The following is a 16601-nucleotide window of genomic DNA, read 5'->3' as shown; positions in this document are numbered from 1 at the left end:
TTGAGGCACAGGGCAGGCAGGTTTGGAGGGGCTGGTGAGTGCCAGCCAGCTCCCCTTTCTTCGAGATGCTGGCTCCTCCCACTTTCCCTGTCTGCCTTCTGGCTCCAGCCTGTTCTCCTGTCTCCTGCAGGAGTCTTCCACCTTGCTTTTCTTTGGTTACCACCCCTCCAACTTGTCTTGACCTGTGATTTACTGCTGTATCTCTCTTTTGTTCTGTTGTCAGCAGGCCCCTGCTCTCCTCTGGGCTGTCTGGGGACATTTTCTCAGCTGTATTTTGCATCTGTCTCCTCCTCCTTTCCCACTTTCTGTCAGGACCAGCTTTCTTCCCTGTAGGGTCCTGAGATGTGCTGAATGGACCACATGCAGTCAGCCTCTGGTTACCCTTGAGAATTTAAGCCATACTTATTTTTACCATGTCTGATGCACTCTGACGTTTCCTCTTCCATACTATCTCAATAAAAATGATGGTCAGTACTCAATAAATTGATTGCACAACCAATCAACTACCCGAGGTCTGAAAAACTGGCTTATTGTCCATACTCCTTGCAGGACCCACTAGGTTCTGTGCAGTCTGTTTCTAGCTTCATCCATCAGTTTCTTGGGGCTACCAGCCACGTGCCTTCCTCTGCACAGGCTTCTCTCCCCAGGATGAGGTAGGTCAACCAGGTGAGGTCCTCATACCTCAAGGCTCAGTGCCAGCACCTGCCCAGCCTCCAGCTCTGGTGAGCCTTCGAGTTGTCTGTGGACTCCTGGGCTTCTGCCGCACCTTGGACCTCGTGACCATATCAGGGGGTGGCCAGGGGGGGCGACCTGTTTGAGGAGTCCCTATCACACACCCCAAATGCACACCTTAGCCAAAAATTGCTGTGCTTCTAAGCGAATGCAGCCTCTTTGTCTTCCAACCTTTTCTCAGCCTTCCAAACCAGCAACCACCACTTGATGCCCCCTGCAGGTGAATTCGGGAACCACCACTCATTTCATGTACCTCTGTTAAAGGGCTGCCTGCATGCCTGCTCAGTCACTTGTCATGTCGGACTCTGTGCAATCCCACAGACTGTAGCTCGCCAGGCTCCTCTGTCCATGGGATTTCCCAGGCAAGAATACTGGAGTGGGTTGCCATGCCCTTCTCCAGGGGATCTTCCCAACCCAGGGACCAAACCCACGTCGTCTGCCTTGCAGGCAAATTCTTTACCCACTGAGCCACCTGGGAAGCCTGTGATGACTGCAAACTGATTATTAGTTATTAAAAATATATTCTCCACTGAAATATGAACCCTGCTTCCCACCAGGGTAGGGTGTGTGTTGTGTGTGTGTGTGTGTGTGTGCTTGCCATTAGAAGTTAATAAATATTTGAATAGCCCATTAAGCTAGGCTAAAATGCAATTTGAACTTGACCCTGGAGGTACTAGGGAGCAAGAGAAGACAACAGAGGAGGGAAATAACATGAGTAAGGCCTGGAAGGAGGTGCAGGAGGTGTGTGCTGCACTATATCAGAGAGAAGAGTCGGCGTGAGGTCAAATCCCAGCTCCCCCTGCAGCCGGTCAACCTGGGCAGGGAGGCGAAGCTGGTGGGCTGGGGCAGCAGGTTCCCAGGGTTCCCACTGCAACTTCAGCACCTTCTGGCTGAGCACTTCAGGCAGGTTACGTGACGTCTTGCATCCTCAGAGGGATGCTACGGAGATGCAAGTGCTTGGCTCATGGTATTTATAATAACTGTTATTTTTATTCAACCTTTCTGAATCTCAGTTTCTTATTCTGTAGTAACACATCATAGGTTGATTTTAAATGGAAACAAAATAAAATCTGTAAAAAGAAGTTTCACCAAACTATCTTCATGTGATGTATTTTAACATATTCCGTTTTACATGATCTCATTAAAGAAGAAAAAAAACAGTTACTGTCAGTGACCCAGCCTACAGAATATATCTTTAATAGATTTTTAAAGAACAGTTTTAGGTTCATAGCAAAAGTAAATAGTAAGACAGAGATTTCCCATATACTCCCTGCCCCCTCATTCCTTCAGCCTCTCCCACCAGAGGTGCGTCTGTTACAATCAATGATACAACATGGTCATGTCTTTATGATGCAAAGTCTATAGTTTACACTGATGTCCACTCTTGGTGTGGCACACTCCACAGTTTAAACAAACATAGGATGACATGTACCCAGTGCTAGAGTGTTATACAGAGTAGTTTCACTGCCCTAAAAATTCCCTGTGCTCTGCCTCCTCATCCCTCTCTACAATATTTTTGTTAACACAGTCCCCGGTTCACAGGTGATGCTTGATAATTTGCAGGGTAGATGCTGCTGCTGCTGGAATGGTGCAGGCAGAGGCTGCAGGTCTGGAAGAGAGGGGAGAGTGTGGGACGTTTCGTGGGAGGGACACGCAGGCCTGGGTGACAGAGGATGGGGATGGGGAGGTGGGAGTCTGGCGGTTCAAGGCTCTGGAGGTTGGTGGTGATGTTGGATTGCAGAGAAATGGAAAATGGTGGACAGCGAAGACTTCCAGGCAGATTTTCAGTCCGCTAAGGAGCGTGTGTCAGTCAGCCAGGACAGCAGGAATCTCTGAGGAAGAGGCGCCCACCCTGGGTTCCATTCCCATTTCACTGTGTGACCTTCTCTCCTCCACGGGGCTGGACTGGTTGTTGCCGTTATACAGGTCGAAAGCGACGCCCTAGGGGGAGCGAGGGAAGCATCCCGGGACCAGGCGGGACCGGCGGCCTGGACGCGCGGGAGGGCGTCTGAAGGGCTTTCTTGGGCACGATTTGCGGGCCGAGCAACAGGCGGCTGTGTTCTCTCACCATCGATCCTTTCTATGCAGAGAGAGAGAAACTTTTCAGCCAGCGCCAACCTGTCGCTTTCAAGCCGGAGGTCCCGGGCCCCGTGTGACCCGCGGCGCCAGGAAGGGAGGACAGGCGCGCGGCGGTGGCGGCGGGCGCTCAGCTGTGCCCGTCTGCCCAAGGGTTAACCCGTTCCCCTGCCGCTGCCGCGCGTGCCTTGCAGAATTTCACCAGAAGAGGGTACAGTCTGAAAAGCTCTTGACGTCAGGCTGGAATTCCTATTGTGTTTAGAAACGGCTTGGGCAAAGCAAGCCCAAGTTCTCTCTCCGCACACCTCGGCGGGCGGTGTGGGTCCGGCAGCGACGGGACCCGTCTCGCGCCGGCGGCGCACGCGGGGACCCGCGCGCCCGGGGACCCAGGACCCTGCCTGACGCCCACGAGGGGGGACCCCACTCCTGCAAGAGGCCGAGCCGAAGCGGCGGATCGCCGCACCTGGGAGCCGGGGTGAGTGTTCGGGGCAAGACAGGTGGCCGCGAGAACCGCCCCCCCACACACCGCCCCGCACCGCCGGCGCGCCCCCAGCGCCCGGATGCCCGCCGGGACCCCCGCCGCCGGGTGCATGCCTCCCCCGCGGCGCGCCCCAGCCCGCAGCCGCCGGTTGTGACTGCGCTTCCAGGCAGGCGGGCGCCGGCCAGGCTTCCCCTGGGTCCGCGCACCGGTGGGACCCGCTGACCCTGCGGCGGCTGCAGGGCGCGGAGCCGAGGCCGCGCGGGCACACGCCAGGAGAATGGACGGGACCGAGGAGCGCAGCCTCCCGGAGCCGGGTAGCCAGGACTCCCGGGCGGGCGACGACATCGAGATCGTGGTCAACGTGGGGGGCGTGCGGCAGGTGCTGTACGGAGACCTCCTGAGCCGGTACCCCGAGACCCGGCTGGCCGAGCTCATCCACTGCTTGGCCGGAGGCTACGACAGCATCTTCTCCCTGTGCGACGACTACGACCCCGGGAAGCGCGAGTTCTACTTCGACAGGGACCCGGATGCTTTCAAGTGTGTCATTGAGGTCTACTACTTCGGGGAGGTGCACATGAAGAAGGGCATCTGTCCCATCTGCTTCAAGAACGAGATGGACTTCTGGAAGGTGGACCTCAAGTTCCTAGACGACTGCTGCAAGAGCCACCTGAGCGAGAAGCGCGAAGAGCTGGAGGAGATCGCGCGCCGCGTGCAGCTCATCCTGGACGACCTGGGCGTGGACACGGCCGAGGGCCGCTGGCAACGCTGCCAGAAGTGCGTCTGGAAGTTCCTGGAGAAGCCCGAGTCCTCGTGTCCGGCGCGCGTGGTGGCCGTGCTGTCCTTCCTGCTCATCCTCGTCTCATCGGTGGTCATGTGCATGGGCACCATACCAGAGCTGCAGGTCCTGGACGCCGAGGGCAACCGCGTGGAGCACCCGACGCTGGAGAACGTGGAGACGGCGTGCATCGGCTGGTTCACGCTGGAGTACCTGCTGCGCCTCTTCTCTTCGCCCAACAAGCTGCACTTCGCCCTGTCCTTCATGAACATCGTGGACGTGCTGGCCATCCTGCCGTTCTACGTGAGCCTCACGCTCACACACCTGGGCGCGCGCATGATGGAGCTGACCAACGTGCAGCAGGCGGTGCAGGCCCTGCGGATCATGCGCATCGCCCGTATCTTCAAGCTGGCGCGCCACTCTTCCGGGCTGCAGACCCTCACCTACGCCCTCAAGCGCAGCTTCAAGGAACTGGGACTGCTGCTCATGTACCTGGCCGTGGGCATCTTCGTCTTCTCTGCCCTGGGCTACACCATGGAGCAGAGCCACCCAGAGACCCTGTTTAAGAGCATCCCCCAGTCCTTCTGGTGGGCCATCATCACCATGACCACGGTGGGCTACGGTGACATCTACCCCAAGACCACCCTGGGCAAGCTCAATGCGGCCATCAGCTTCCTGTGTGGGGTCATTGCCATTGCCCTGCCCATTCATCCCATCATCAACAACTTTGTCAGATACTACAACAAGCAGCGAGTCCTGGAGACAGCGGCCAGGCACGAGCTGGAGCTGATGGAGCTCAACTCCGGCACTGCTGGTGAGGGCAAGGCAGGGGGCTCCCGCGGTGACCTGGACCACCTCCCGCCACCAGAGCCCGCCGGGAAGGAGGACCCGAGCTGGAGCAGCCGGTTGAAGCTGTCCCACAGTGACACCTTCATCCCCCTGCTGACCGAGGAAAAGCACCATAGGACCCGGCTCCAGAGCTGCAAGTGATGGGGGCCGACTCAGGCACAGACAGGCCAGTTGGTGGAGAGATGGATGGACCGGTGTGATGGGACTGTCTATGACTGCCCGGGAGGGGCCGTCCTTTGTCCCCTCCCTACCCACTCCTGAACAGAACTCTGGAGGCCCTCTTGGGCACCTCTGATGAGTCTGGGGTAAGATTCCCTTTGTGTTGTCCAGGGGCAGGGGAGGGAGACGGACAGGTGTCCAGGAGTCCCTGACAGTGTGGGGGTGATGGAGGCCATGGTCTGGTTGACAGCAGGAGCCCTCACCCGGTTCTGTATCTCCTTCAATAAAGCCTCCAGCTCTCTGCACCTGCCTATCTTCTAGGTTCTGTCTCACAGGCTGGCTGCTCCCCACTCCCAGATGTGGTTCAGCCCCACCCGGGAGGTAGGTGCATAGCCCAGGGTGGCAGGGGACATTATTTTTAGTTAAGGGCTAATTAAAGAAAGGCTAATATTCAGGGTTCAGCCCAGGGAGCCTTGTCACATTCCAGGAGGCTCTGTGCCTTCTGTTCCCTTCTGAGGAAAAGCTTGCTCCCAAAAGAGGGAGAATCCACAGAACAGGAAACACCCAACAGCAGGGTTACTGTTTCTTTATCACCTGTGTGAGGCCCTTTCCACAACTTCTTTCCATTGCCTCCAGCAACGCTATTAGCTAGGTACTCCCACTTCACAGAAGGAGAAACTGAGTTCCAAGGGCACACAGAGCAAAAATTCAATCCCAGGACTGCTGAACCCAAAGCATATGCATTCACTGTGATGTGAGGAGGGTCTTGGGACAGAAGACAGCTGCAGCCTGGGAGGGCGGCTGAGCTTCCTCGGTGTGGCTGTATCTGTCCTCCTGGAACCAGCACCTCTGAGGGATCAGCTGCAGGGACAAACGTGAACACAGCACCTGCGGCCTGCTGCCAACCTGGTCTGAGAGCCCCCGGGAAACAGATACAGACAGACCTGGTTTTGAATTCCAGGGATTGAGGAGGAAATCTCTGAGATGACTTCTAGTTTCAAATCTCTGAGCTGTCTTCTCAGAGAAATCTCTGAGCTGTTCTCTACCAGCCCTCCCCTATCACTGCCTTCCTTGGTGACCTTTGTTTGGCTGATAACCTCTCTGATCCCCATTCTGATCACTTATTAAATGGAAGCACTATCTCAGAAGTTCACAGTGCTTAGCACAATGCCTGGCACATAGTAGCTACTCAGTAAATGGCAGGCGTTTCCGTTACTGTGTGCTGGGAGGGATGTGAGGGCCACAGCTGCCCACTCGGGCCTCCACGGGGCCAGGAGGTCATGCTGACAGGGGAGGGGAGGATGCAGGGCCCTGTCACACTTTCCTCAGTCAAAGGCAGGCCCCTTGGTACGGAGGTGGTCCCAGCAGGCCCCTCTGGTTGTCCACCTCCCACAAACCCCAGTGCCCGTTCTTCCTTCCCCACCTGGGGCAGCTGGTGCAGAGGGAGGAGCCCTCTGCGGGGAGGGGAGGTATGGGGCAGGGGAAGGGGAGGGGTGAGGGGAGAGGAGGGGAGTCCCCCGGTCTGCACTGTCCTGGGTGTGAGTCCCTCTTCCTCTGAGACTTGGTCTCCCATGTGTATGAAAAGGGATGCGTTCTCGGGGCCTCTTGCAGGATTCAGAAGTCTAGGGCTGCACACTTATTGGGTTGGGGGCTCCAGGAGGTGGGAGTCTCCATGTGATAGGGCCCTTGCAGGGAGGAGAGACTCAGAGCCGTGCCTGTGGGTGCGGGGCCCTGAGTCAACCTAGTGCACCCCTCCCTCACTCTCTTCTCCAGGGAAATCCCAGGTCAGGGAACCATGGAAGGCAGAGGAAGGAGATGGGCCTGGGGTTGTGGGACTCAGTGGGAAGGAGGAGAGGGGGTCTGAAAGAGGGGATTGTTGGCCCTCCCTGGGGCTCAGTGGGGCCTGTTGAATGTGACAAATGGGGCTGAATGGGGTGAGGTTGCCTCTTTTCGTCCCCACTGCCCCCAGAGTCCTTGGGGAGCTCTGAGCCTGGGCCAGTCTGAAGACTCTGAGCCCTGAGCCGGGGAGAAGCTGGGGGTTGGAGAGAGGCCAGGAGTGTCTTCCCTACTATTCCTCTGGGGTCAGGGACAGTGGTTTTGTTTTGGGGTGTTTTTTGGCCATGCTGCATGGCTTGCAGGATCTTAGTTCCCCGAGGATGAATGCTCAGTCACGTCCAACTCTTTGCAACCCCATGGGCTCTTAGCCTCAGGGCTCCCCTGTCTATGGAGTTTTCCAGGCCAGGATACTGGAGTGTGTTGCCATTTCTTCCTCCCCGGATCTTCCCAACCCAGGGATCAAACCCACGTCACCTGTGTCTCCTGCATTGCAGGGAGATTCTTTACTGCTGAGCCAGCTGGGGAGTCCCTCTTAGGTCCCCCACCAAAGATTAAACCTGGGCATCTGGCAGTGAAAGCACCGAGTCCTAACCATTGGCGTTCCCAGGGGAGAGTGTCTTCATGGCTACAGAAGCACTCAGAGCCCATCTCACCCATCCTAAGGAGGAGATTGACTCCCGAGAGGGCGGGCATCTTGTCTGAGCTCCTGTGTCTGTTAAGACTGCATGGAGTCTTGGTCCTGGAGGAGCTCAGGGCGTGACCTGAGCTCACATGGTGATGAGCTTTGTCAAGGAGGAGTGACCAGGGGTCTTTGGGAGCCAGGTGGTGGGGGGCAGCCCTCTTTCCCTGGGGATCTTCGTAGGGCACATCAGAATCTGCCAGGGAGCTTTACAAAATCCCAGTGTCCAGGCTGCAAACACACCTGTTATAGCCCAATCCTGAGTGACAACCAGGCATCAATTTTTTTTTAAACTTTAAAGTGCACAGAGGTCATCCAGAGATTTTTGCTGAAATACAGACTTGGAATCAGTCACTCTGGGTGGTCCCTGAAATTCTGCATTTTCACCACGCTCTCAGGTGAGGCTGACGCTGCTAGTCCATGAACTGCATTTTGCATAGCAAGAGGCCAGAGCAGGACTGGCAAACGATGACCCCTTGCCTATATTTATACAGCCCCGAGTTAAGAACAGTCTTTGCATTTTAAAATTATTTTTTTTAATCAAAAGAAGAATAACACTTTGTGACACATGAGAAGCACCCAAAATTCAAATCAATTCTTTTAGGAGTACAGCCACGCCCCTAGCTCACTGCTCTAGAGCTACAAGGATACAGTTGAACAGCTGCGATGGAGGTCATGTGGCCTTAGTCAAAACTGCTTATTCGTGGCCCTTTCTGTTACCAGTGTGTCAACCCTGGGCTACAGGAAATGAGCACTAAGTCAGGGGTCTTTTTTGTTGTTGTTGTTATTGTTTGGCTGTCCCTCACAGCATGTGGGATCTTAAGTTCCCCAACCAGGGATCAAACCCCTGCCCCCTGCATTGGGAGCATGGAGTCTTAACCACTGGACTGCCAGGGAAATCTCTAAGTCAGGCCTTGATGGATGAATGGGGCTCCCACCAGAAGCAGAAGGAGGGGAGCTGCGTGAATAAAGACACAGAGGGTGGAGCCACCTCAGAGAGGGTGAGACCATGTCCATCCCGTGGAGCCTTGGCATCACAAATCCTCTCCTTCTTTCCCCCAAGACACCCCAACTCCCAGTGTCCTGCATGAGGTTCTGTGGTCCTGGCTCCTGCTCTGGGAAGTGTTTCCTTTCCCTCTATTCCTCTCATCACATCCCACAGCCCCCCAGCCTGGAACCATCACCTGACATCCTCTTCTCTGACTCTCAAGGATCTGACAAAACTCCTGTGAGTTGTTAATTTCTATTGAAAGAGAGAGAAAGAAAGGTAGGTTTCTTGGAATCACAGGAATATCCGAGTAAAAGGAAAACAGGCAGCATCTGGTCCAGCCACGCACCTCGTCCCCTGCACTTTACTGACGGGAAAGCGGTGGCTCCAAACCGTGCACAGGCAAGTGATGGGGGCTTTAATTAAAGTCTTCAAGGTCACGGCCAGATGGAAGACTCCCGCTTGCCCTGCTTCTGTTAAAGCTGGGTGTGTACAACGAACCTGTTTTGAAAATAGAGAATGGTGACTGTGTCAGTGTGTGTGTGTACACGAATCACGCGGTGAGCTGGTCACCCTCAGTTTTTCAGATGGGGAAACTGAGGCCCAGGGAGCAGAGGCAACAGGCCGGTGGCCATACTGCTTCTCGGGGCAGGAGCGGAACGAGCGTCCACGGCCCACACTCACCCGGAGGCAGGAGGTGACACCCCCCTGGCCTCCACCTGGCGTTTACCCCGAGCTTCCCTGATAAGGCTCAGGGTGCTGTTATCCAATCTCCCACGAAGGCATCACTGCAGATGGACTAGTTCTGGCGGTGGCGTTTATAAGGAAAGAAAAAGAAGGAAAAGGAAAACATTTTCTTGGGCAAGGCGCTCTGGACCAGATGCTCGGTCCACACTGGGTTCAGGATCCATCCTGGCAACTGTAGGAGGTGTCTGTAGCTTCAGACTCACCATCTGGGGTCTGCAGGTACCACCACCCACAAGAGGCAGTATCCAGAAAATGGGGGGAAAATCCGTGAAAATGGCAAGACCTGGAATTATTTCACCCACGCTCCCTGAGGAGAACTGACAGAGGCAGGTGAGACCATAGCAGTTGCCGGGGGGTGATGGTAACGGGAGCGCATGACCTGACTTAAAGGGTCCCTCTAATGGGGTCATTTCAGCAGATGACAGGCCAGTGTCGGACATGGTTTCCAGGCAGGGGCCCCTGCCTCCCCCACCCGCCCCCCAGCTGGGAAGGAGATGGCTGGTCCTCCCTCCTCCCCCACGGGAGGAGAATTCAGTGTCTCAACAGTCTTTTGCCATCTCCCTGGGAGACGAGAGAGACAGGTGTTTCCGGAGAGACCTCCCACCTCTGAGACTCCGAGCAAGGGGCCCTGGGAACAGCGTCTGGCAGCGGATTTGAAAGGGGGTTTCAGCTTCACCGATAATCTGAGGAGGAAGCGCTTGTAAGTGCTCTCCTCCACTTATAGCAGCCCGAGTCGTAGCCGCAGGGATGCCTTGGGGTTCCAGAAGGGAAAAAAACAAAAATGAAAACAAGAATTAGGAGACTGTATGCCCCATCATTTCACTGTTATTGAGGCTCTCTGCCAGGCTTAGAAGCTGGGGCTACTGTAACCATGGCTTTATTTCCCTCTGTCAACAACGGGCCCGAGGGAATGACTGCTCTGGCCTCAGGTGAGACCCGGGTGTTGAGTCCGTGTGCCTGTGGTCACACAGCTAAAGGGAAGTGATGCGGAACTCCAGCTGGACCTGGTGCCCACCGCCTGGCAAGGCAGTATCGCCTCTGAAGCAACAAGCTTAGCCTCAGGGTCCCTCCCCAGGCAAAGCCTAGGAGGGAAAAGACTCGCCCTGAACAGGAGCTGCTGGAAGTCACATTTTGTCCCCCAGTGCCTGTTGACCAAGGCTCGGCTGGGAAAATGGGACCTGTCCTTCTGTGTGGCAGCCAAGAGAAGGTGCAGATATTAACACTCAGGCTGCTGGCTAGGGGGTTGGGAGCCGTTGCTCAAAGCTGCTTGTCTTGGCCATATTTGACATGTCTGGCTCCTTGCTATATTTGGCGGGGTGCATCTGACCCAGCCTTGGGGAGCACAAGCCCCAGGGAGGCCCAGCCTGCTCACAGGTAAACTGGAGCCCCCAGAGTGCCAGTTGCTGTCCACACTTTGTACCTGAGTGGGAGTGGGAGCCATGAGCCAGAGCCCAGCTGTCTACCCTTTGGTGTCCCCAGCCCCAGGCAATGTCCAGACTGCCAAGCTGGGCTCTCAGGGTCCCCACGGCACAGCTCCTGGTAGCCCTCCCGCTTTATCTCCCGCTGCCCCCTGACATCACACCAGACCAGGTGGCTCTGCCCACCCCACAGGCAGGAGAGTCTGCGCTCCCTGCCTACGCAGGGGTCCCTAGCATCCCTGCCGCCCTTTACCCACCACCCCTTTCCCACTGTCGGTCTCTATCCCTGCATCCAGACCCAGCTGTGATGCTGTCTTCCATTCTCAGAGGTGAGACTGCCTCCCGTGTGGCCTGTCAAGCGGCATCCTTGCCCCGTCGGGGCAGAAACTGTACTGGGAGGTCATGGACTCTGCTCTTGGGGAGGTAGCCCCCCCGGCAGAGTTAGCATGCATACACGCAGGCAAAGACACATGAATGCCTGCCTTCTAAATGAAAAGAGGAAGATGCTAAGGCCCTTGGTGCACCTCAAAGCCGCTTCTCCCCACTCTAGTTCCTTGCTTTGCTCCTTGAGCTGGTTCACAGCCAACAAAGGCCAGGCTTGCAGACACGTCTCCTTTCTGTCCCCAGGTGCACCAGCCACCCTCGGCTCCTGGACTAGACGGGCCTGGCCTGTGGGAGATGGGAAACCCAAATGTTCTTCTTAGCCAGGAGCACAGGCGGGGGGCATGCAGGCAGGGACCAGTCTCTCCTATAACTGACCCTTCCACACATTTTCTAGAAAACAGGCTTGGAGAGCTTAATGAACTTGTTCAGGGTGTCTCACTAGTGGGGGCAGAGGGAATGGGCCAGGACAGAGACCCTCCTGGGGATGGAGGCATTGCATTCCAAGGCCTCTGGCCAACTCTCCCTGATGCTGCTGGCTGTGGACGGTGACTTGGGCTGTGAGCTCTTCAGGGCTGGTTAGCATCTAGGCATCTAGAGCAGTGCCTGGCACACAGTGGGGCTACAAGTAATATGGGATGAACTTATTGTCACCTACTATGTGCATGGCATGGTGCCACAGGCGTTCTGGCTCCTGGCCAGACTAGAGCTCTTCTTTGCACTTTGGGCAGGGCTGTCTGGTCTCTTGGAGGTGGGGCCCACGTCCCACCTCTGTAGCTGGGTCTCACGTAATGTCTCGGGCACAGAGCAGATCTCTAGGTGTTCACGGTGCATGCCAGCTGGGCCCACCTTCTGCCGGGTCCCACTCCTGTGCCCGGCCCCACGTCCAGTTCACGCTGGGGCCATGTCCATGGATGTCTTGGATAATCTCCTAGGTCTTGCTTGTTCTGACACCGGGAATTTTCTGAGCGCGCAGCCAGTGCCCACTCCGGGCTGGCGGTGTAAACAAGGAGAGATTTACGGCCGACTTTGCCTAAGCGAAGAGCCTGGTGGATTCCACAGCCCCATCTCCAGGCCTCGCTGTTCCTGCTCTTCCTGGGGGGTGGGGAGGGGACCTCACTTCCAAGCCGGAGGGACTCAGTTCCGGGAGCACAGCAGACATGGAATCATAGCTGGGAGCTGGGTGGGGGAGTGTTTTGTTTCATGTAACATCTGGAGCCCCTTCTCCCAGCCGCTGGTCCTCTCTCTGCAGGCAGAGGTCTGGAGCTGTGCTGGCACATTCTTCCCTGGATGCCCTGAGGCAGTGCCTGGATTACCCGGGGAAACACCAACCCCACCCCAACCCTCCACCCCGCTACCTCTACCTCCCACCCTCCCCACACACCTCCCTCTCTGCCCCCACTTCCTGAAGCCTGCATCCTTCATCGCTCAGCGGAGACGGCACCTCTGGGGCCTGACAACCCACAGATAGGACAGTTAGAGGGCCCTGGCTGGAGCCTGGTTTACCATAAAAGCCCACTCGCTTGTCCCCGGCTTCCAGTCTAAGTCCTGAAATCCTGCAACAAAGGACTCAGTCAAAAATGCCCATTGAGCAAGTCACCACCTTGCTTCAATCCCTGGGGTGAGGTCCAAACTCCTTGTCATCCCTTTGAGGGCTCCAGGATGAGGCTGCGTGGCTTGCTTCTCTTCTACCCCTTCTCTGCTCATGGGGGCGGGGGTGACCCCTGGGAGGCTTCACTGCAGGTGACCAGCAAATGTGAACCGCACAGGTTCAGCGGATAGGGCGGTGCTCAGGCTAAGGTGGGCAGCTTCAGGTCAGAGAGGCCTAGCTCCCTCTCCCTCTGGGTGGCTCTCCCAGCTCTGAAACCCCCTCCTCAGGGGGCCTCATCCTCTGACTACCGCAGGGGTGTGCTCACCTTCACAGAGGAAGGAAGGACACCATGCTCCTGCAGCTCAGGTCAGGAGGAGGGAACCTTCCCCAGTCCCCATCAGATGGTCCCTTCATTTTCACTGGCTTAAACTGGATGCTAAGCCCTCTCCTCCCTTGCACTTTTGGAACAAAACCTAGATGGTTATAAGATATTGTTCTTTTAATTCCTGGCCAGATTCCACTTGCAGTTTTAAGACTGTTGCCTCATATTCACAATGAGACTGGCCTATGGTTTTCTTGTTTTGTGCCATTCTTTCCGGGTGTTGGTATCAGGGTTACATCAGCCTCATAGGGTGAGCTGGGAAACCTGTCTCTTACCTGGGACTTTGGAACAGAACGTGGTAATTGCCCTGATACTCTTAGACCCAAGTCTTCCGCCTGATCTACATGGAGGTATCTCCCTGACATCCTCTTCCAAAGGCCCCCTCCACTGCCTGCTCTCGCTTGCTGTGTCTTTCAGCATCTCGGTTTTCTTTCAGTTTCTTGCTTCCTCTGCCACAGGGCTTTTGCACATGCCACCTATTCCCGCCAATAGAACTGTTCTTCAGTCCCTTGCTTGCTCACTTAGCTTTGTCCTTCCGGTTTCCCTGTCTAGTCAAACATCTCTTACTGCACCATGTGTCTTTCTTCCTACACTCATCACACTTGCAATTTTACCTTTATTTATGTGATTTTATTGATATAATTAACACCTGGCTTTCTCTCTAGACTGTCAGTTCTTTGAGGTTGGGGACTGGGTTTTTGCTTACCTTTGAACTCCCAGAATACACTACAAAGCCAAGCACATAATATATGCTTAATAAACTTGTAGTGACTAAATGAAAGAACTTGCCCCTCACTAGGAAACAGGCATCTTACCTGCGACGTTAGTGACAATCTCTGCAGCCACACTTAAAAAGGTTTACTTCCATAGTTACTCTTATTGTTTTCTATAACATACAGGAACTTTTGTCTCAACACATTAGCTCTGGTCAGCATCTCTTGACTTCTCATGATGTAGGAGTAAGATTAGGGCCTCATGGTTCCCTCTGCCTTCCCGCTTCCCCTACTGCCTGACCACCAGGTCCTAATCTCTTCATGGCCCAAGCTTTAAAACACACACATGCTGTTCTGTGACTGTAATTACTTCTCTGCTTTGACAGTTGGCTGATTCTAAAAAAGTTTAAATCAATACCCAGCATTTAAATATTTTTCTTATGTAGTATTTTTCATCACAGATGTGGGGGAGATGGAATCTGACATCACTAGGTGAAGGGGCAGTGCATAATTTTTTAATATATCCTGTTTTGATATACCTCCTCATTATCACTAGGAGTATCCATCTCTTCCCTACAAGTATTTATTAAAGATGAATCTGTTTTTCCTCTTGACAGCATTCTTTTCAGAGCCTTCTAATGTCCTGATTCGGCTTGTACCACTTGCTCTCAAGGTCTGTGCCACAGCTATCATCCTCTGATCTTGTTTGCATTACACTCCAGGGTTTGGTGTACAGTTTCTTGGCTACTATGTCATTCTCTTTCTTGGATCCCTGTTTTGTTTTACTGGAAATATGTCCTTGGGTGTATCTTTCAGGATAGGTCCATGGATGATAAACCTTCTGAGTCTTTGCATTTTTGAATACGTCTTTATTTTGCCCTTATAGGGAATGGACAGTTGGACTGAGTAATTTGTCTGAAATCATTTTCTTTTTTAGACCATTTGACTTTTCACTTTGGAGGCTTTTAGGATTTCTCTCTATCTTTGGAATTCTGAAATTCTTTGAGGACATGAAATTTCACATAAAAAGCTCACCTCTTTTTAAGGTTTCCTCATTCAACACTTGGCTGTGACTTTCAATTTAAGACTCAAGTCTTTCTTTAGCACAGAGAAATTCACCTCTGTTATTGCTTTATCTTTTCTCCTGCTTGTCTGGGGTTTTTTGTCTCCATATATTCATTAGAAATTGTGCACACTTCTATATTTAAAACAGATAATCAATAAGGATATACAGTATAGCACAGGGAACTCTGCTCTATACTCTGTAATACCCTAAATGGGAAAAGAATTAGAAAAAGAACAGATACTTATATATGTATAACTGAATCACTCTGCTGGACACCTGCAGCTAACACAACACTGTTAATCAATTATACTCCAATATAAAATAAAAACTTAAAAAAAAAGAAATTGAGTACCAATTCCTTATGTTGATTAACAGTAACTTTGCTTTGCTCATGTGTGTGCATTTTGCTTTCTCGTGCCCTCTGTCCTGTGTTTGAAGGTTTCCTTGGTTTTATTGTCTATATTATTGATTCAGTGTTTGGCTATGCCTGTTTTATCATCCTTCTAACTGTCTGAATTTTTTTCGGCGTTATCACTAAGTTTCCAAGACATCTTTCTTTCCCGATCGCTCCTGTTCAATATCTACTCATGGTCTCCACTGACTCCTCCTTTGCGTAGAAGTTCAGGGAGCAGAAGTCAAGATTATTTTTGTAGAGCCCGAACCTGAAGAATCACAAAGGGAGACAGTGGGATCTTTTCAATGTCTGAGACAGAGTCTGCATGGAAAAGGTGGGGCTTTGAGCCCAGAGACACCAGCTCAAACTCTGCCTGGAGCACTGACCAGTGGTCTTAACTCCCACAGTCCCAGATTCCCCATCTGTGAATGGGGAAAACACTTCCTACCTTGCAGGCTTGCAGCCAGGATGGAAGGGCTCCCCTGGGCCCCTGGATCTGCACATTTACTGTGAATGAATCTTCATCAATTAATCCAACACCCCTTCACCAGAGTGGAAAACTGCCTTTTGTTATTCTTCACCCCAGAGTTGTTTGGCTTTTGGACTATATATATGTATGGATATATTTTAGTCATTTCTGGGCAGCTTCTCATGCATATTCAAATCCAAGCAGTTAGGGCTCTGGGAGTGATTCAAATGTTTGTTGCACAGTGTAATTGATCTGAATATAGCCACATCACCCAAGGCTGCCATTCCCCACTGGGCCTCCTCCGCGCCTGGCCCCCCGACCTGTCTGGGCCAAAGATCAACACATGGACATACTTCCGCTCTCCAGCCTGCCCAGAGGAACTGGCAGGGCTGAGGGAGCCGTTTCCATCCTCTGGGTTTTTGTTTCTCTTCTAACCCAGTGTTTGGTCCTTATTAATCATCCTTTGTATAGATGGCGGGACATCAGGAGAGGAATATCCAGGAGGTCATGCCTGTCTCAAATCATGGGTCACGGGCCACGAGGCTGCCCAGGGCTGGCGCTCGAGGGTACTTATGGAATGAATGAGGTGCAATTAGAGCCCGGAAGGCAGATTGCTGCTCCGGAGGCAGAATCAGAAATTGAGAAACAACCTTGTAAATCGTAGGGTCGGCGGGGCCTTCGCAGGCCAAACACAATGGACAGCTTCAGTCGTGTCCAACTCTTTGCGACCCCATGGAGTGTAGCCCGCCAGGCTCCCCCAACCACGGGATTCTCCAAGCAAGAATACTGGAGTGGGCTGCCATTTCCTTCTCCACTGCAGGCCAAAACAGCATCCTATTTAAAGCCACAGGGAGGGACCCAGAGA

At 53.7% G+C, this 16601-nt stretch overlaps 1 protein-coding gene across 1 annotated transcript; it reads left to right on the top strand.

Annotated features, from left to right (window-relative positions):
- Nucleotides 1-3477: 3477 nt before the first annotated feature.
- Nucleotides 3478-5377, top strand: KCNF1 (potassium voltage-gated channel modifier subfamily F member 1). Its single transcript, XM_040267525.1, has one exon. It carries the CDS (start codon nt 3567-3569, stop codon nt 5052-5054), a length of 1488 nt encoding a protein of 495 aa, XP_040123459.1. The 5' UTR covers nt 3478-3566; the 3' UTR covers nt 5055-5377.
- Nucleotides 5378-16601: the final 11224 nt, after the last annotated feature.

This window comes from Oryx dammah, unplaced genomic scaffold (assembly GCF_014754425.2).
Source record: "Oryx dammah isolate SB20612 unplaced genomic scaffold, SCBI_Odam_1.1 HiC_scaffold_25, whole genome shotgun sequence".
In the NCBI taxonomy this organism is placed as follows: Eukaryota; Metazoa; Chordata; class Mammalia; order Artiodactyla; family Bovidae; genus Oryx; species Oryx dammah.
The sequence above is the reverse complement of the archived record's forward strand: the minus strand, read 5'-3'. Positions and strand labels throughout refer to the sequence as shown.